At 35.9% G+C, this 20,544-nt stretch overlaps 2 protein-coding genes across 5 annotated transcripts; one reads left to right on the top strand and one right to left on the bottom strand.

Annotated features, from left to right (window-relative positions):
- Window positions 1–700: 700 nt before the first annotated feature.
- LOC132124618 (sorting nexin-33-like) lies at window positions 701–13,498 on the bottom strand. 3 transcript variants are annotated; one of them, XM_059535713.1, is made up of 3 exons: window positions 12,645–13,483; window positions 11,190–12,559; window positions 701–1,162 (listed from the first exon to the last, which is right to left on the bottom strand). In XM_059535713.1, the coding sequence occupies exons 1-3, from the start codon at window positions 12,647–12,649 to the stop codon at window positions 909–911; spliced, it is 1,629 nt and encodes a 542-aa protein (XP_059391696.1). In that variant the 5' UTR covers window positions 12,650–13,483; the 3' UTR covers window positions 701–908. The 3 variants fall into 3 exon arrangements, with proteins under 3 accessions (XP_059391696.1, XP_059391695.1, XP_059391697.1); XM_059535712.1 differs by having other exon boundaries at window positions 11,190–13,482; XM_059535714.1 differs by lacking the exon at window positions 701–1,162 and adding an exon at window positions 6,730–7,138 and having other exon boundaries at window positions 11,190–13,498.
- A 540-nt stretch (window positions 13,499–14,038) lies between these two features.
- On the top strand, window positions 14,039–20,280 carry snupn (snurportin 1). Of its 2 annotated transcripts, none has more exons than XM_059536303.1 (9): window positions 14,039–14,193; window positions 14,494–14,658; window positions 14,760–14,937; window positions 17,105–17,209; window positions 17,507–17,603; window positions 17,711–17,808; window positions 18,602–18,679; window positions 18,807–18,887; window positions 19,561–20,280. In XM_059536303.1, exons 1-9 carry the CDS (start codon window positions 14,111–14,113, stop codon window positions 19,861–19,863), a joined length of 1,188 nt encoding a protein of 395 aa, XP_059392286.1. In that variant the 5' UTR covers window positions 14,039–14,110; the 3' UTR covers window positions 19,864–20,280. The 2 variants fall into 2 exon arrangements, with proteins under 2 accessions (XP_059392286.1, XP_059392287.1); XM_059536304.1 differs by lacking the exon at window positions 14,039–14,193 and adding an exon at window positions 14,200–14,340.
- Window positions 20,281–20,544: the final 264 nt, after the last annotated feature.

Raw genomic sequence — 20,544 nt, 5'->3', positions numbered from 1 at the left:
TCTTCCGCCTGATTAAACTTCCATGAACCTGCTATGTGGGTTTATTTCTTGCTCATTTAGTCCAAGCAAATTTGGGCAACTGAAGGTTTCAAGCATCAAGTTATATTTCTGTAGTCACTGAAAGGGAAATGTTGCAAAAAATCCAAGCCAATTAGAGCACGTAATGTTTAAAATAAAGTTACTTTGATGCAAAAATGATGTTCTTAGTATTTCTGTTGTACAAATACAAATATCTAAACATTCTTAAATCAATAAACATTTACTTGAGAAACAAAATTAATTGTTTCCTAAAATATTTCTCAACATGAAATCCCTTCATTTTGATACTTTTTTTTTATTTCTTTTATTTTTATTTGCAGATATGCAACAGGATTTTGGACCAATGAGATTTCAGTGTGGGCGGAGCAACTCAACACAAGCCATAAATAGAAAATCTACTGTTCAGCATTGTACACCTTTTTTGCATTGCATCTGAATAAGAAAAGGTATTGCATTTAGCTTTTTATTTTTTAAAGAAATAATTGCGATTTTAGCCAACTATTGACCAGACTGTTTTTGGAGTCTGATTAGCATTTGCACCTGCTAACGCACAGGTAACGTCATCCGCACACCTGACTCTGTGAGTTTTCAAGATAGAAATATGGAAAAAGTGTAACATTGGTCTAACAGATATTTAAATAATATTAAAAACATGAAGATATACATGAATAGTTTATCAAAGGCAATGGTATTGTTGGTTTCAGGGGGTTAAAAGTGACATTTTCAAGTGCAGAAGTGAGAATGTCCCATTTCTCTTGCAATAAAATCCTATCTGGATTTAGAAAATTCAAATTTGGGGAATAAAAAAAAGGTTGTATAGCCGTCCACAGGAGTGTTGTATCTCCATTACAGTCCAGACACCAAAGGCTCTAGAGGTTGTCGTACATGTGAAGGGTTCTCTCTAATTGCTGACCTACACGTTGGTAGAAGGCGATCTGTTGCCGGAGATATGCCTGCATCATCTCTTTAAAGTCCACCTCCCTGCGCTGGTGGAAGTGGTTCATCTCGGCCTGCAGGGCGAAACCCACAGTCCTGCAGCGTTTACGAATGCCATTTGCTTCCTCTTGGTCCATCTTCCCCTCGTCGCTCATACGCTGAGACTCCTTCACCTTAGCAAAAGCACCTAAGTAGACGTGAAACAACGAGGTTTTAGAAATGTAAAAATATTGCAGCAATATGCAAAAAACACTAAATAAGAACTAGCAATGACACTGAAGACAACGTGTAATTTTGCTCATTTTTAGCACAAGACTAGGCTTGTGTTATCCAAAATTCTACTGATCTCTGATCTCACTTGTCAGATTAAAGTGTCTTTTCCTCATTTTTTTCACATTTCCAGTTTAACCGGTTCTAAGTGTTCCCGTCCTGTTGTGACAGAACAAACCACTCTCACACACACACACACACACACACACACACTGGACGGAGCCGCTGAGACACATGACTCAGAGAAGAGATACAAGTGAATCTGCAGACGTCAACCAACACTAAATCATCACTTGCTGGGTCCATCTGCAGCACAGAATACAGACAGAAAGTCAGAGATTATCAGAGACAGCGTGACGAATTAGATATCCCAGTGTGAATGGCTGATCAGAGGTAAGTGTTTGGCAGTGCTGTACACACCTGTAATCTGACACAGGAAGTCTGGCCCCATGTTCTTTGTGTTTGAGATTTGATACAATTACTTTATTCCTTTTTATCTCACAGAAAGACCGACTACAAAGCCAATGCACAAACACCACAAAGAACAAACAAGTACAGTCAAATGAAAGCCCAGAGTCTGCATGCAAAGGCCTCTTGTTTCAATTTCCACACCGAACATCTAAAAAAATACATTATTTAGCCCTGTAAACAAGGTCAAAGTTTGAATACATATTTATTTTTGGAAATAATTTCTAACTACTGAGTAAAACTGTCTATTTCAAAAGATTTTTCAGTATTTTACTCAGGCATGGAAGCTCATTTCTGATTCATAAAAAAAAAAAAAAAAAAAATCATGCTTTGGTAAATTACAATTATAGTGAAAAGATTGAAATAATTAAATTCTAAGTCAAAATGATGACATTAAAAAGTAATAATAATATGATAAAGGGTCTAAATTATGAAATACTGTCAATCATTAAATGTTAACATCTTGACTTTTTATCTCATAATTACTGATAATTTCCACCACATGAGAAAAATGCTTTGGTAAATCATAACTATGAGATAAAGAACTGAAATTTTGACAAAGTTGAAATTAATACAAAAATCTAAAATTGAAATGACAAAGTAGAAATGATGACATACCGTACTGTCATAATTATGAGAAAAATGACAAATTATGAAAGTCAAAACTATAAGATAAAATGTCATTATGGCATAAAATATAATTATGTCTTGTCTAATAATTTAGAATGATCTCATAATTATGTATTTTATCTTATAATTTAGAATAATTACATGTTTGCTTTTTATCTTATAATTTAGAAATATCTCATAAGCATGTATTCTTATGTTATCATTTAAATTCATCTCATAATTATGACTTTTTATCTTATAATTCAGAATTATCTCATAATTATGACCCTTTTATCTCATAATGCTGACTTTTTATATCAAGATTATCACATTTTGTGCAATTTTGATTTTATCATAGTATTATGCATTAGTATGACATCATTTCAACTTTTTACGTCAGAGTTTTTTTGTTATAATTATGATTTTCCAAAGCATGATTTTTTTAAGTGCTGGAAATTGATTCCCATATTGAGGTTCTGCATACAAAAACCACGCTAAAGCAACTGCTGTTAGTTGCTGATGAATGTAGAAAAGCACCACAAATACAAGATAAAACTGTGATCTTAACATGGGAATCCAAAACAGGCTTTTTTTATTAGACCACTTATAGAAATCTTCATCTTATATGAATATACAACATTTAAACCATAGTTACTCTATGAAAATGATATGTACATAAACACTGTTGTTGTTTGCTAACCTCTGAATACCAGTGTACTGTAGTTCAGGCTCTCAATGATTAGGACAAACCAAATTGCTGGATACTGAACATTTTCCAAGATGCATTCCTTTAAACTACGATGCAATGAAATAATAGGGTGAATTTCTCAGGGACAGGAACAAGCGTCCAACTGTACCAGGCACAACCCAGTATTGACCTCTACCACACATACTCTCTGTTCACTGAAACACAAGTTTACAGGACTACATTTAATATGCTCAATACAACAGATTTCTAATACAATCCTCAGTTTATTTAAATGAAAAGAAGGCATGTTGCAAGCCAGATTCAAACCTGGGCAATCTGCACAAGCACTATCACAAGTCCAGTCATTCTAATATGCTGATTTGGGAAACATTTCATATCATTATCAATGTCATGTGCACATTTCTGTCATTGCAAACATCTGGTTTTCTACACTTTGTTTTTTAATGCTAGACAAGCAAAACTATGAAGGTGGGGTTAATTTGATTTGATCACTAATGGACTGATTAACATTAACATACACCATGAACGACTGGAATATAGCAAATTCCTCCTTTGCTTGTAGTGCGCTGTGGTCCTACCAGAGCAATTAAAAGAGGAAGCTAAACACACATAAACTGTCTGTGCATCATTTCTGTGGTCAGTGACTGTCTGATTATTTGTTTTCCTATATAAACCTTAGTATATATGGTTTCTGCTTACTCTGAGGCAATGTCTGGAGGCTTTCTAATGGAAAACATGTCAAATCCTAACTCCAGTAGACCACTAAACTATTTTCTGGGGGTATTTTATTCCATACAGCCATACAGCTTATTGATATAGTATTATTAGCCAGTAAAATGGTGTCTTTTGAATTACATTATCACATTTCAAGTTATTTAAATGAAGCCAAATGTAACATTCTGTAGTATTTCTAGTGACCATGCTAACCAGTTAGCCACCAAAGCTAACATTCCCTACGCAAGTTACCTCAAATCTTTATAGTTCTTCATACTCTTGATATGCAACAACATATTTGTTATATTAAATTAGACAAAACTGACACCACATACAACATAAATATAATATACTATAGGCTATAGCATGATGCTAATTGCAGTCAGAAACATGATCAGAGTATGATCTGATCTTTGAGGTGAAATGAATGTTAAAAGCACAAAGAATAACTGACCTGAAGCCACAGAACTGCATTTAATGTGTCTAACAGCACCACCGTGGAAACACAGAGGAATTTTGGACTGGAAAAACAGTCACAGCTCAATTTATCCCAGAGCAAATTCTCAGACACCAGAAGTGGAGAAACCAACCATAACGGTGGGCCAAAAAGATCACACAACCACATTTTTCAAGCAAAAGACTTCTACAGAAAGAAGCATATTAGATTAATATAGATATATGCTTTTTAAAATTAGATTTGGATGCTTTCTAATGTGACAAACTACACCTGTAGTACCTCTGCTGGGACGCCTGAGTGAGCTTAACTAGTACCCAAAATTCGTGCCCGAACCCGAAAGAGACCCGTAATGTACTACACCGAACCGACCCGGACCCGTCTAATATTTCAAAAGCTGGACCCGAGCCCGTCGTGAAGACACAGACCCGACTGGACCCGATTGTCACATATTCCACTTTAAATTGCTATTACAAGTCAATAAACATGTTGCGAGAAAAAAAACCTATATCTTAATTTAAGGAGCCGTAGTCTCTCGTCCTTGTACCTGACTGCCTGTGATGCATTACAATCCTCAGACAAGAAAGTTATCCATGTTATTCCGCTCGTTATTCCAAGTCCAAGCTTAATCCACTCATTATTTCAGCTTCAAAGTTCCACTTGATGTCACGGTGACGAATGACAAATGCAACTGTGCACATGTACATTCTGACTCGAGTTAACTCGCATAATAACTTCGACTGTTTGCCCTTTTGAACAATAACAAACGCTCCTTCAGTGCCATGGCCGCTTACGCTATCATGTCTGTGCTCTCTGCTCTGCGTCGAGTCTGAATCTGACCACTAAAACTTTAAGATTAAACTGTTTATTTATATTAGTTTAAAAATGGAAGAAAATGTAAAGCGCGGTTTGTCCCTCAGTGGTTGCCATAGAAACATGACACGCGCTCGAGACTGACTTTCCAGCGTGTTAGCTGGATCATCCTAAAATATGATTTAACGCAATTTGAGCGTCATAGAAAACATTCATGTGACAGTTCACCTCCGATTTTGTTGCTGATTTGAAATATATTAAATATGAGTGTGTCAAGTCTGCAATTATTACCGTGCATGCACTTGCATTCTGCGCGCTCTGCTTCTAACGGCAGAGAGAGAGAGAGATCGCTGTTTTTTTTTTTTTTGCTCTCTCTGTTCTTTTCCTAATTTTACAAGTTGCAAGTTACAAAAAACACAAGCAGTGTCTGATCACGGCCAGGTGTTCTCCGAGTCCGATGACTCCGATCGCACGGGTATTACACACAATGTTAAACAGACCCAGGACCCGAAGTAATAGATTCGGACCCGTCGACGGGTCTCGGGTGCACTGTGAAGACCTCTAGTACACTGTTTTTTCATACACATTAAAAGCCACAAAGAGCTTTCAACGGGCAAATTTGCATTAGCATTAGCATCATCACAAAAGTGAGGTCTTAAAATTAAACATTTAAAAGTTGGTCAAAAAGGTGACACTGAGACATCTGGTTTGATATCTAACACAATTGCTTTAATTAATTGTGACCCTGGCAGTGAAAACCGAGCTAAAGAAATTTTTTTGTGATTTACTATCATATATCCTTCATATATGGTAAATACCATTCTGTGAGAACTTAACCTTGATATCTTTAATATTTACTGAGTAAGACCATGCTTGTTATCTCATTATTAGGCTATGTTTACATGACAACGATGTAGTCAAAAATTTAAAAGTTTTTAAAAAGTTTCACGTATACACAATGTTTTCAAAATGATTTACGCTTACACATATCCACGAAAATGGCCAAAAACGCTGTATTACATATGCCAGTACAGTAGTTGGCGCAGTCATCTTGTTAGTATTTAACATTGTTGTGCATGTTTGTTTGCGCTTGCCTTTAAATTCGACACGTACTGCACATGTCTACATACCTAACACATACTATGCACGCCTGTGCCGTTTTCAAAAGCTTGCACTTTGAAACCCGTTTTTTTTTTTTTTTCACCCCCAAAAAAGCTGCTGTCGTGTAAACGAACAGTCAAAACACATAAAAAGTTTCCAATTTTCGGATGAAAACGTTGTCATGTAAATGGTCCCTTAGATTTTGAGACTTTAGCCTGGATTTCACAGAGAGGGTCACAATTCGTAAGTGTGTACATAGTAAGTAAAAGTTACAAATTTAGCTGCTATACAATTATCAGACAGATGTAGAGCAATCATCCACCATCCCATCCTGAATATCTCTCCTGTTCATTCACACATGCTTACACTGATTTTTTAAGACGAATGTGTGAAGCACAAAACCGGCTCAGTTGCTGCCAGTAAGCAATGAGAACCTCCGAGAGGAATTCAAGGTCTTGCCCAGACATGTTATTCCTCTTTATTTCAGACCTAAAAGCAACAAGAATCACTCCAAAAATCACACAACTCTGATGTACGTGTGTGATTGTGTATTACTGGCAATAAAATCAGACCAACACCCACACAATCTGAAGAGTTCATGACTACTACTGTACAAGCAGAGCCCTAGGCCTGGAACGCCTTTTGTTTTCACTCGTGTTTTTCATTCTCTCCATATTTGCTAAGGCGGAAGATGTTATGCGTTAATAGAAAAATTCATATCCCACTGCTTTTGGAAGACCTGGATATTTCTGTAGCCTTTAATTTGGTTGGGTTCAAGCTGACTTCTGGATGTCGGGTCAAGTGTCCTGTCGTCCCACGGTGGATCTGATTACAGATCTTTGGCTGCGCGGCACATGAGTGCGCTCGGAGAGGGCTGTTATTATTTCCCTGGGTCACGTGTTGTTTTTTTCTCTGTTCATTGATTCTCTTTGATCTCTGCCTGTGCTGTTGTGAGGATCATAAAAGAAACAGATGCTCGGTTTTGACATATCGCGATCCCGGAGTTTCAGTCGCTTTACTGTCCCCTAAATTAAGGACAGAAGATGCTATTTACCTATTGCAGGTAAAACAGAGGTTTAAGTACATAAATGAAAAAATAATATCATAGAATAACATGTTTCCATTTAATCAAATCTTGGCATATTAAAATTAAATCCCACCCAACATTATTTCCTGCCAAATGTTCACATATGTAAATGTCATCATATATATTAAATACATTATCAAAGCCATTAAATGTTGTCTTTGAAGAACTTTTATATTTTATAACTGTGTATAGTGGTTTTTAATATATTAAGATTAACTGTAAGCCATAAATGGTTTCTTAAGTTAAAATGGTCCCAGACAGCAGTTATTGATTTAATATACTAATAATTTAATATACCAAAGTTATTTATTTAATGTACCAACATTATTAACTAAAATTCAATAAAAATGTTATGAGCGAAATATATAAAACAGAAATTTCAACATTTTATTTTACAGCAACATTTCTCAACAGTTTAATAAAAAATGTATATATACAGTACAGACCAAAAGTTTGGAAACATTACTATTTTTAATGTTTTTGAAAGACGTTTCTTCTGCTCATCAAGCCTGCATTTATTTGATCAAAAATACAGAAAAAATGTAATGTTGTCATATATTATTACAATTTAAAATAATTGTTTTTACATTTATTATACTTTAAATTATCATTTATTTCTGTGATGCAAAGCTGAATTTTTAGGATCATTATCACATGATCCTATAGAAATCAATCTAATATGATGATTCATTATCAAAGTTGGAAACAGTTCTGCTGCTTAATATTTTTTCAGAACATGTGATACTTTTTTAGGATACTTTGGTGAATAAAAAGTAAAAAAAAAAACTAAAAAAAAAAAGAAGCTATGTTTTTACAATATAAATATTTTTTAATAACAATATACACTACTGGTCAGTAATTTGGGGTCAGTAATTTTTTTTCTTTCTTTTTTTTAAATAAAATCAATACTTTTATTCAGCAAGGATGTGTTAAATTGATAAAAAGTGATAGTAAAGAAAATATATTATTAGAATATATATTATTAGAATTATTTTTTATTTTGAATAAAATAAAAAACCTTTTTAACCTTTTATTCATCAAATATATTAGACAGAAGAACTGTTTCCAACACTCATAATAAATCAGAATATTAGAATGATTTCTAAATGATCATGTGATATTGATCTGGATGTTACATGTGACACTGAAGGCTGGAGTAATGATGCTGAACATTCAGCTTTGCATCACAGGAATAAATCATTTTTGTAAAGTATATTCAAATAGAAAACTATTATTTTAAGTTGTAATAATATTTCACAATATTACTGTTTTTTCTGTACTTTGATCAAATAAATGCACGCTTGATGAGCAGAAGAAACTTCTTTCAAAAACATTAAAAATAGTAATGTTTCCAAACTTTTGGTCTGTACTGTATATGTGTGTGTGCGTGTGTGTGTGTGTGTTTGACTACAATTTAAAAATAAATAGAAGTTTAAATCTAAATATATATTATATACATTTTTATATGAAAAATCTCTAAATAAATAAAATATAAAAAACAAATATATAAAAATAAAAATTCATTCAATATTTTAACTAAGGTTTCAATGATGCTAAAATATCTCTGATTTAATATTGAATAAATATCAGAATAAAATAAGCAAATTGATTATCGGACTGAAATCAAACATCAATGTTGATTCAGCAATGAATCAATGACTATTACTATCAAGAATACAGTTCCTAAATCTGTGTGTATTAAACACTCAATATAATAAAATCTACAAGGCTTCTACTGTAGGAGGCATGCTGTGTATGCATTAGTTGCTATTAGCAACTTGATTGTTTAAAACACCATTATCCACTGTACGCTATGATCCATTGTGTCTGAACACGAACGGTAATCATGTTATGACCGTTATAGGGTGTGGACATGAAACATGAGAAATCATTCTGGCCTCCTTTCATTTCAACACACTCACACGTCAAATGTTTGCTTAGGGTGGTTATTTGATTAGCGCAACCTTATTCTACAGAATAATGCTACGTTAACTAACCTAAAAGGCACAATAATGATTTAAGGACTGTGAAATCAATCTAATTTTATTATTATTTATTTGTTATTAAGGACCTTATGATGATGGTGAAAGACATAAATCGGTTAATAAAAGCATTAATATACGCAGCCAGGCTAATGTCTGGACATAGCTATTCACTTTCTAGGACTAAAAACTACATAAAAATTTTAATGAATTCCATTTTAATTTTTTTGTTAAAGTTTTATCGTTTTTTTTCTCCTTTAGTTTTACTTTAGTTTATTACTTCAAGCCTCGGCAACTATAAAATAAGTTATAGTATAACATATAACATTTTAATTGAATTGCACACTATTACCCTTACTCTCCGTGTGTTTTCTTTTTTTACTGTGACTATTTATGTATGTCCTAAATATACGTTAAAGCAATAATAAAAACTACAAATAATTAAAAGAACACAAATATTTTTATTATAATTCTCTCTCAAACTCATTCTTCAATTCAAACATATGAGTACTATTATATAATACTATCTATCTATCTATCTATCTATCTATCTATCTATCTATCTATCTATCTATCTAATAGACAGATTGACAATTATTTGAATTACTATTTATTTTTTGTATTTTCCTTTTTTTTTTTAGTTAAATGTTTTATTAATTTTGTAGTTCTTTTTGTTTTGTTTTTCCTATAATTTTTACTTTAGTTAAGTACTTAAAACCTTCAAAACTTAGTCAAGTGTGTCCAAAATGTTATCTGATAGTGTAAATACTCTCTAAATGTCAGGATATATATTAAGTGAGAGCGAGAAATTCCTAGCATCACCATGACATTCCACAGAAGGATCATAATGAAAGTGGAAGTTTTTCGAAGCCAGGAAACTGACTGAGCTTTAATGTCTTGGACTTAAGTGCACTGATTAATCACACTATTTCCCTAACTTCCTGTGATTTAGACTGAGAATTAAGAGGATGCTTCCTATCAGGAGCACAGGCTGGAATTTCTCTTTATTAACTGCCATTTCAGCTTTACAAAGTCTCTGCAACTCACTTTTATCTGTTAAGTTAACAGACATCAGAAGTTATCTGACATCATCGACAGCTAAATTCACTCCAGTTTATGATGTGAGGCCAACTAACCCCTGCTTATAAATAACAACACGTGTGATTGGCTGCCTACAGGCATGTTGTCACTGGGTCACTCCAGCTGTGTGCCCCACATTTGAGCAAGTCACTAGGTGTAGAAGCAAGCAGAACATGTAAAAGGGGTGCAGAAACAATTTGAAATGTTTAATGCGACAAAGAATAATGAAAGCTGAATTTCACCACCCATGAGTTTAAGACAAGCTTGACCCATTTATCAATAAATCTCTTAGAAAAAAAGAAAGGAAAGAAAAAGGAAGAAAGAAATTAATTGGCCTACTTAAATGGATAGTTCAGTTTTTCTGAAGAACGGCAAACATGTATAGTGATGAAAGCCAAAATATTAAAAGTCGTGGATGAATATTTACTGAGTAATCCAATATTTTGCAGAAGGGGGTCAAAATGGCAATTTTCACTTGAGATTCAGAGCCAAATTACAGGGGGTTAAAAAACGACTGAATCAATGTATCGTCACGAGCCACAGGGTTTAATTAGGTTTTGTTTGTGTAGGTTTTTTTTTATTATTATTGTTTGTTTTAGCCATTATTCCCATCCACTTTTATTATAAGACTGACAGACTGCAATGGTTTGAGTTAAAAATCTTTGTTTGTGCTCTACTAAAGAAACAAAGTCACCTACATCTTGGATGCCCTGGGGGGTAATAAGCAGATTACCATCAAATTTTAATTTTTGGGTAAACTATCCCTTTAACAAAAATAACCCTGCAATGGACCCCATTTACTTTCATCGTATGGCCAAAAAGCAAAACGGACACATTTTTCAAAACACTCATTTAGAATTTTTTAAAAGGCAGTTCTGAGCAAACTATCGCTTTAAACAAAACCAAGTTTACCACTTTGCACTTTACCTTTCTGCAGGTGGATGATGTCTGGAAAGTTGGACAGCAGGCCCTGGTACAGTGACAGTTTATCCAGCATGTGAAACAGGTCATATTTGGGCTGCTCAGCGAACATCTCCCCGATGTTCTCATAGGTGCGGCCTGTGTGCGAGATGGCGTTGCTCAGAGCATCCGAGCTGTATGGAGGGTCCATCAGGAACGACTGGCTGATGGACTGAAAGGCGTTTCCCAGCCTCTGGAACTCCTTCCGAAAGCCTCCAAGGTGTTTGCGAACCAGTTCCGATGCGACGTTCGTCAGCTGCATCACACTGTCATCCATTTTTTTGCCGAACACCTTGAAGGAGTCAATGCGCTCCTCCACATCCTGAAGGTCCTGGTGCTCGTTGGGAATCTGGAAGGTGAGCATGAAATGAGCCCCGACCATCTCGTCCTTTTCCGCTCGCCTTTTCCCGAGCTTCCACTGTTTGTCATCTGCGCACATGAGAAAGTGTTCGAAACCCTCATACTGAGACAAAACGGGGTGGCTGGTCATGTGGTCCATCCATAAAATAAGCCTCCTCTTCCTTTTCTCAATAAAGTCTTCCTCGAATCGTCCTGTGGCTTGTTTCTCGGGAAGGTGCGGCACGGAAATGACCGTGAATTTGTTTAGTAGTCTGTTGTAGAGCCAGTCAAAGTGCTTGTAGCGGCGATACACTGGCCTGCCAGTGTGACTGGGGGTGACACGATACGAAATGTACGTCTTAATGCCTTTGAACTTTGTCTGTTTGGTGGGGTCTTCAACGGAACAGGTGAAGGGCTGAGGGTTCTCCTTCCACTGAGGGCCCCGGGGGCCCATTTCGATAGAGTAAGACTCCGCGATCTTGGCCATCATTGGAACATCGCCAAGTATGAAGGCCTCCACTCCTGAGCGCACAAAGCTGGAGAATCGGTTCAAGTTCCTGCCCACCATGCTGCCCTTTCTATTGCTGGACATGCTGTCCTGGCGCTCCATATACGGCTTGGGCCGGTAGTGGACGTTGGGGTTGGAATATGGATTTTGGGAATGTCCATTGGCGCCAACTCCTCTCCGAGGATCTTCATCCTCGACCACCGTCGAGGTTTCATCCCAGTCGTCCCAGTCATCATCGTCGTCGCTCGGCAGGGTGGTGGAAGGCGTATGGATGTACGATATATCCTTACCAGGAGAGCTTCCAGGTGAGCTGAGGGAATGATCCGTCAGGTTGGACCCAGATCGGTTCCGGATGATGTGAACGTACGAGGCGGGGAACAGGCCTCGCTCTCCTCGACTGTTCTCACCTTGTAGCCAGCCGTCTACAGAGTTCTCGTCGAAAATCACCAGCTCCTCATTCTCCTGGATGCTGATCTCCTCCTTATTCTCACTTTGAAAAGTGTAGAGGGCTTTGGCTCTCAATGTCATTTTGTAACTTTGCAAGTCAAAAGTGGGCCACAATAAAAGTTCCTTACCTCATATCAGACTGCACGGCTCAAATCTAACAAAAACAGGACTATTTGATAACTTTAGTTTTATTACAAAATAAGTTTGGTTATAAAGTACAACAGTACTTGTTAATATAGTCATAGTACTTTATCAAAACTAGCAGTTTTGAGGCTGCTGGTAAGTAATATTCTTTACGATAAAGATCTTAAAGTCTTTTTAAAGTTACTGAGCATGAAGAAGGAATCTCCAGGAATCTCCAATGTGCTGCATTTGTAAATAAAGCATTAAATGTTTGAACCCCCTGCCAGGTTGTTATAATCCAACTTCCCTTAATTTATGCCGTTTCATTATTCCACAAAACCAGAAACTTCAGCCGCAAACAAATAAATAAACCGATAAATCCACAAATCCCGTCCAGCAGAACCGAGACACTGGCAAAAACATTCAGTTCAGTGTCCCATAATAACTATATAACAGATTCAGGCATCTTGCATGCAGTCAAAATATTAAAACACAGACATAAACATCTGTTTTGCAAGTCCGGCTGAACTAAATTCCAAATGAAAACATCATCCCAACATCGCGTCCCAGACAAAGATGGAAAACAAACGCATCTTTTGCATTCCGCTAACAAAAATTACATCTAAAGCATCTTTATAATCCACAGATCCAGCTCAGATCGCTATATAGGTATTCCCTTCGAGGTGTGATTCAAAAGGCCCGTGAGGAGTTTTTCATAAACTATTTCTTTACTTTGAGCACAAACGCAGTAACTCTTTCCATGACGCGACGCTTGAACAATGAGAGAGAAGCGCAGTTTAGCGCGAGCTTCACATTCGCGTCTGTGGCGCCTCTCGGCGGTGAAGTAAACAACTGTAGCATCTGAGCGACAAATTACCACAAGATCTCAACTAGATAGTGTGCAATGACTTAAATTGCCACTGAATGACAAACAGTGCACTGTTCTGCCACTCAGACACATTCAAATCTCAGGCAAATATTAAACAAAGGAACGTGTAAAACCATAAAACATAATATTTTAAATAATTATTAGTTTAAAATCCGCCACGGGAGTCTTTTTAAAAGGATTTTTTAAATATAATTATTATACAGTAAACAGAGCTGTGATTGGTCCATCGTCATCAGCGCTGAGAAAACTAACAGATACCACGTGATGTTGCCATTGGTTTCAGTCTGAATAAATGATAACACAACCAAACAGCGGTTAAAGTCAAGTTAAAATAGGACAAATATTATTTAGACTAATTCTAGACAACGCCTGGACCGCTGGTCTCACTAAATTTTGTATTTCCTCTTTTTTGTAATGTCTCTATTTCGCTTCAGAACTGAGGTTTTGCAAGGAAACGAACTAATGCAGCACATTTTTACAATATGTAAATCTTTAAAAGAATTGTAATTTGTGATCCGTCGGGATTTAAGCACCGTAAAATGATTTTGAGATGAATTCTTCACCAATCGGTGAAACTCAGCGATGAATTTTGGGCGGCCGCGACGAGGGGTGATGACGTCAGTGCGCCATTGCTTTTTCAACCAACGCGTGTTTTCTCTGCAGAAGTAGGTGTTTTTGTTTTTCGCTTGATTTTCCTTACCGTTTGTATCAAGCCTACTCTTGTACATCACGAGTAAAGGTTTTTAAGAGCAGCTCTGATGGGATTGTGATCACGTGTTTGCTGTTACTCTCTGCCTGCACTCTGTTTATCTGTACTAGGTGTTTGTTTTGTGTCTGTCCATATGAGATTTTACATACTACATTTTACAGTTCTGATTGCTTTTGAAATATTTTAGTGGTCTACATACACTTAAATACACGTATCATGGCATATCATTGATTTAAACTCCTGTATGTTGTCACAGGTCCATCATGGATGCTCTGACCCAGGCTCTGTCCTCCAGCTTCTCTGTATCCAGAGAACCAAACAGCACTTCTGCTCCCCATCCACGCCTGGCCCAGTACAAGAGCAAATACAGCGTCCTGGAGCAGAGTGAGCGGCGCAGGAGGTTCCTGGAGCTGCAGAAAGAGTGAGTTCTCCTTACACAACCACACAGAACACAAGAGCAGATGTTATCAGCCACCTTCAACTTTGATGCAGTGACACTGATAGAATACATTATGTTGGCAGGAAGAGGCTAAACTACGTGAACCATGCCCGACGGTTGGCTTATGGAGACTGGACCACAGCTGACAGCGAGGATGAGGAGAATGAAGAGAAGACGAGTCAGCCGCAGCTGGAGAACAGCACTGATGAAGAAGGGATGGAGATCGAGCAGAAAAAGCTACCGAAGCATTATGCCAACCAGGTGCTTAAAAACACATAGACAGATAAAGTTGTTTAAAAAGGATTTTCAACGTTTTTGGTTTAAGAAACTATAGATTATGCTTTTTTAACAAATTCTAAGTGCTTCTTAGACAGTGCTGAAAAACACATTGAAAGAGTTAGTCATTTATATATATATATATATATATATGTGTGTGTGTGTATGTATATATATGTGTGTATATATGTATGTGTGTATGTATATATATATATATATATATATATATATATATACACACACACATATATATACACATACAGGTGCATCTAAAAAAAATGAAAAAATGATTATCGTGAAAAAAGTTAATTTTGTGTGTAACTTATTTCAAAAAGTAAACCTTTCATATATTTTAGATTCATTACATATAAAGTTTTTTTTTTTTTTTTTTTTCCATTTTGATGATTAGAGCTTACAGCTCATGATAGTCAAAAATCCAGTATCTCAAGATATTAGAATATTTCCTATAATCAGTCAATCCCCAAAAAAATTAAATAAAAGGATTTGCAAAACAGAAAAGTTAAAGTTCTTTAAATTATGTTCATTTATGCTCTCAGTACTTGGTTGGGTCTCCTTTAGCACAAACTCCAGCATCAATGAGGTGTGCCGTGTAGCGATCAGCCTGTGGCACTGCTGAGGCACTATTGAGCCTTCAGCTCAACTATTGAAAATATCCCATAGATTCTCTGTGAGGTTCAGGTCAGGCATGTTGGCTGGCCAATCAAGCACAGTCATATCATGGTACGCAAGTCCTGCTGTAAAAGGAAACCAGCATCTTTTTAAAGCTTGTCAGCAGATAGAAGCATAAAGTGCTCCAAAATCTCCTGGTAGTTGGCTGCCTTTTTTTGGACTTGATAAAACACAGTGGACCAACACCAGTAGACGTCACAGCACCCAAATCACTCCTGACTTCAGAAACTTCACACTGGACTTGAAGCAGCTTGGATTCTGTGCCTCTCTGGTCTTTCTCCAAATGCCAGACCTTGATTTCCAAATTGCAAATCAAGCAAAATTATGCAAAATTAACATTTATCTGAAAAGAGGTCTTTAGACCACTGAGTAACAACAGACCAGTTATTTTTCTCCTTACCCCAGGTGAGATGCTTCTGACATTGTTTTAGAAGTGGCTTGGTAGCCCTTTTCCTGAAGATGTCTGATCTTGGTGACTCTTGATGCACTGACTCCAGCTTCAGTATAATGTGCTCCTGCTTGTGCACTTTTTTCCTACCCAGTTTCTTTCAGTCAACTTTGCATTTAATATGCTTTGATACAGCACTCTGTGAACAGCCAGCCCTTTCAGCAATGGCCTTCTGTGACTTACCCTCTTTGTGGAGGGTGTCAGTGATTGTTTTCTGGACCATTGCAAAGTCAGCAGTCTTCCCGATGATTGTGGTTTTAAAGAACAAGAGATACCTGGAATTTATACTGTAGGGATGGTCATTCTGATATATTCTAATATTTTGAGATACTGGATTTTTGACTTTCGTGAGCTGTAAACTCTGATCATCAAAAATTAAAAAAAAAAGTTTTACTTTACATTTAATAATTCTAGAATATATGAAAGTTTCACTTTTTGAGACAAGTAAAAAAAATCGTTTAAGTCTTAATGGAAGAAGAAATTCATATTTTTTGAGATGCACCCATGTGTGTGTATATTTTAAAGTTACAGTAATAAAATCAGCAGGGGTATTGGTAAGGGTTAAAGAAAATGGGTGGGACATGGTTATATGGAGCAGAAATGTGACAGTTTTTGATACTATTAATAATTTATTAATAGTCAGTCATATTTATTTATAGAGCACATTTAAAAACAACAGCTGTTGGCCAAAGTACTGTACAAAATGTAAAAGTAAACATAGAACACAGTGACAGATAATACACTACAGTTATGCCACTGTGCTTACTTATGACCATAAACAACAGTAAATAATTAAGTGTTAAGAAGAGACTTAAAATCAGCGTATGTTGGTGCAATTCTTATATATTTTTAAGATACTATTAATAACTTGTATGTGTATAAATAACTTAAGTAAATATTTTAGAATAAAAATTCTACAGAATTGATTGATTATAGTGCTGTCTGGGAACATAATAATAAGTCTTTTAATAGAAAAGTTGTATATTTTGTTTTTGTGATATTTCTGTTCTCCAGCTGATGCTGTCAGAGTGGTTGGTGGACGTCCCTGCAGATCTGAGCTCTGATTGGCTGATGGTGGCTTGTCCAGTAGGAAAGCGTTCCCTCGTCGTTGCCTCCAAGGTTTGGATCTTTTTCCATCCATCATGAACATCTTGAGATCAGACATACACTAATGTTCAAAAGTTTGGCTTTAGGAATTTAGTTTTTAAATTATCAATACTTTTATTGCGAAAGCTTTGCTTCACAGTAATAAATATAATTTTAAAATACAGAATTGTTGTTTAAACTGTAAAAACATTACATTTTTAATGTATTTTTGATCAAATATATCTAGCTTTTGTGAGCATGAGAGACTTCTTTCAAAAACATTAAAACGTCCTAACAACCCCAAACCTTATATGTTTTCTGTATCCTCAGGGATCCACATCATCTTTCACCAAAAGTGGCTACTGTGTCAATCGATTCCCTTCTCTTATTCCCGGCGGAAAAAGACACAACTCTGCATTGGGGAAAGGTCTGCACCTCTGCAGCTGTCCTACAGATTCATCACACTAGAGTGTGCTAGAGTACTGCAGTTCTGACCCATACCGGAAAATAAAGTGACAAATATGTTTTATACAGATTACACCATCCTGGACTGCATCTACAGTGATGTGGACAGAACATACTACATCCTGGATGTCATGTGCTGGAGGGGACATCCTGTGTATGACTGCTCAGTGAGTGATCACTTCCTCTTATGACATTTATATAAACTTAAAAGACATATTCTACACTTTTGGACTATTATATAATTCATTTCTCTTAAATGTATTATGTTTGTTGCACCAAAACAATCATACCTATAATGTTAGATGCATCACAATTGCTGTTCAAGTGAGTACATTCTTTTTTTTGAAGAAAATTTAATTTAATTGGTGAAAAGTGACAGTGAAGACATATATAATTTGATAAAGATTGCTTTCTTTGAACCTGAGAAGATGCGCAAATCCACGTTAATTTTCAGCGTTTATTTGTGCATCTTCTCAGTTAACAACGGCTCTGTGTAGTAACAGCTGCTCTATGTGAAATCACGCACCTGAGGGAATTTACCGCTGATTAGAGAACCGGCTTTACTGACGAGATGCGCATAACGGATCGGACGATCATGATCGGAGCAGCCCTATTCTTTGAACTTTCTTTTTATCAAAGAATCCTGAAATAAGCATCAGTATCCACAAAAAAATAAGCAGAACAACTAGTTATCGACACTAATGATGAGAAATGTTTCTTGAGCAGCAAATCGGCATATTAGAATGATTTCTGAAGGATCATGTGACACTAAAGACAGAACATTCAGCTTTCCATCACAAAAATTATTAGGATGAATGGTATTTTATGTAAATGTATGTTCTAGCTAACCACTTTGCATGTGGAATTAATTTTCATAAATGCTTCAGTATTAAAATTCTAGTCTGTTTGCACATAATTCTTTTCTAACAATGAAAAGCACAAAGTGATGTATTTTTACAGACAGAGTTCCGGTTCTACTGGCTGCAGTCTAAAGTGGAAGAGGTTGAAGGTCTTTCTGAAATTTCCAAGATTAATCCTGTAAGTGAGTGAAAATGCTGCATCTGTTAACAAAGCTGAACTTTGAGCTGAAGAACTTGGTTCATGGTCCGTTCTCTGTCTGTCTGTCTCTCTCTCTCTCTCTCCGTCTCTCTCTCTCTCTCTGCAGTTCCGGTTTGTGAGTTTGAACAGCATCAGCTGTTCAACAGAGTCCATCCAGACAGCTCTTGCTCATGAGTACAACTTTACAGTAAGAACGTCTATTATTTGACATGCTAAGTCTATAAAATAACACTGATTGAGCTCTATACAAGGAGGCTTTTACTAGCATAATTGTCATTTACTGGAAAAGTACAGTTTTTAAATATTCCTTTTATCAAACGATTAATTGCGATGAATCGCATCCAAAATAAAACTTTGTTTACATAAGATTTGTGTGTGTACTGTGTATAACTATTATGTATATATAAATACTCACACATACAGTATATATTTTGAAAATATATACATGTATTTACATGTATATTTATATTATATTTTCTATAGATTTATTTAATATATAAACAACATATTTTTCTTAAATCTATGCATGTATGTGTATTTAAATATATATATATATATATATATATATATAACAAATATACACAGTGCACACACATTACGTAAAAAAAAACGTATTTTGGATGCGATTAATTGAGATTAATCATTTGACATCACTAAATAATTATTAATTATTTTCCTGTTTAAAGCTACAGAAACTTTATATTTTAGACTTTTTAGGGACTTGTTTTTAATTTACTCAAATGCTCTTAAATACATTTTATAGTTGGCACATCTGTTTTTGGTTGCATTTGCGAGTGAGGCTCTTACTGTTGAGCCCTGGCATACAGTAGATGAACTCACACTGTGTTCCTCTCTTCTAGGTGGATGGGCTTCTTTTCTACCACAAGGAGACCCACTACACCCCTGGCAGCACGCCGTTGGTCGGCTGGCTCAGACCGTATATGGTGGCAGATATCCTGGGCATCGAGGTGCCACAGTCTCCCCTCACCAGCAAGCCTGATTATGCCAGCCATCAGCTTCAGCAGATCCTGGAGCACAAGAAAACCTCTACAGAAGTTCGTCCGGCCGACCAAAATGGCCGATATGAACTGGAACACCTGTCCACGCCAGAGACACAGCAGGAGAAGACTCCCAGCGCTCAGAAAGAGAGCATGGACGTCTGAGGACTTCTGCATGAACTGTTTTAGAGAGCACTTTTCTCAAGTCTGTGCTTGACCATGAAGATGATCACATTTCAGGAGAGCACTGATGTCTATGAATTTTTAATTGCGATTATTTAAAATTTCAGTTCGTAGTCACTCAGATGGAACTATTTCTGTAACCGTAATCGCAAAAATTAAACTATTCTGCTTTTTTGCAGATATTATTTTAGGAAACATATAGGTTTAAAAGATAAATTCTCTGTATTCACATACTCTGTTTAGTCACGCATCTTCATTGGATTTTATATATAGCTTTTTAATAGTCTTTTCTGTAGAAGATGAGATCTTTAAGATTCAGCTGGTGAAGAAGCCTATGAATCTTTTTTTTTAATTTGTGTTATGACTTCAATAAAATTTTACTGTTTTGTTTATCCCTTATTTTTGTATGAAATTTTCTTGCCACATTGATGAAAGATTGTGGTCAGTAAATTTTATTATTTTTATTTTAAGAAATTAGAGATTTATTTTTATTTAATTTTAAATGTCTTATTTATCTTATTATCCCCGGGAACACATGATAGGTAAAAATTGATAGCCTGAATGCACTGTAAGTCGCTAAATGCGTTATGCTAAATGCATAAATTTAATTTAATTTTTAATTTAATTTAAATTTTTAATTTATTTAGCAAGGATACATTAAAT

This window comes from Carassius carassius, chromosome 43 (assembly GCF_963082965.1).
Source record: "Carassius carassius chromosome 43, fCarCar2.1, whole genome shotgun sequence".
Classification (NCBI taxonomy): domain Eukaryota; kingdom Metazoa; phylum Chordata; class Actinopteri; order Cypriniformes; family Cyprinidae; genus Carassius; species Carassius carassius.
Note: the sequence above shows the minus strand (reverse complement) of the source record. Positions and strands in the feature narration are given on the sequence as shown.

Bases quoted from the DNA above. Each gene is read 5' to 3' on its own strand.
- LOC132124618 (XM_059535712.1), bottom strand. From the start codon at position 12,597: ATGACATTGAGAGCCAAAGCCCTCTACACTTTTCAAAGTGAGAATAAG. The intron at 1,163-11,189 runs GTAAAGTGCAAA...ACGTCTACTTAG, and splicing joins CATCATCCACCTGCAGAAAG to GTGCTTTTGCTAAGGTGAAG.
- snupn (XM_059536303.1), top strand. From the start codon at position 14,111: ATGAATTTTGGGCGGCCGCGACGAGGGGTGATGACGTCAGTGCGCCAT. The intron at 14,194-14,493 runs GTAGGTGTTTTT...ATGTTGTCACAG, and splicing joins CGCGTGTTTTCTCTGCAGAA to GTCCATCATGGATGCTCTGA. The intron at 18,888-19,560 runs GTAAGAACGTCT...CCTCTCTTCTAG, and splicing joins CTCATGAGTACAACTTTACA to GTGGATGGGCTTCTTTTCTA.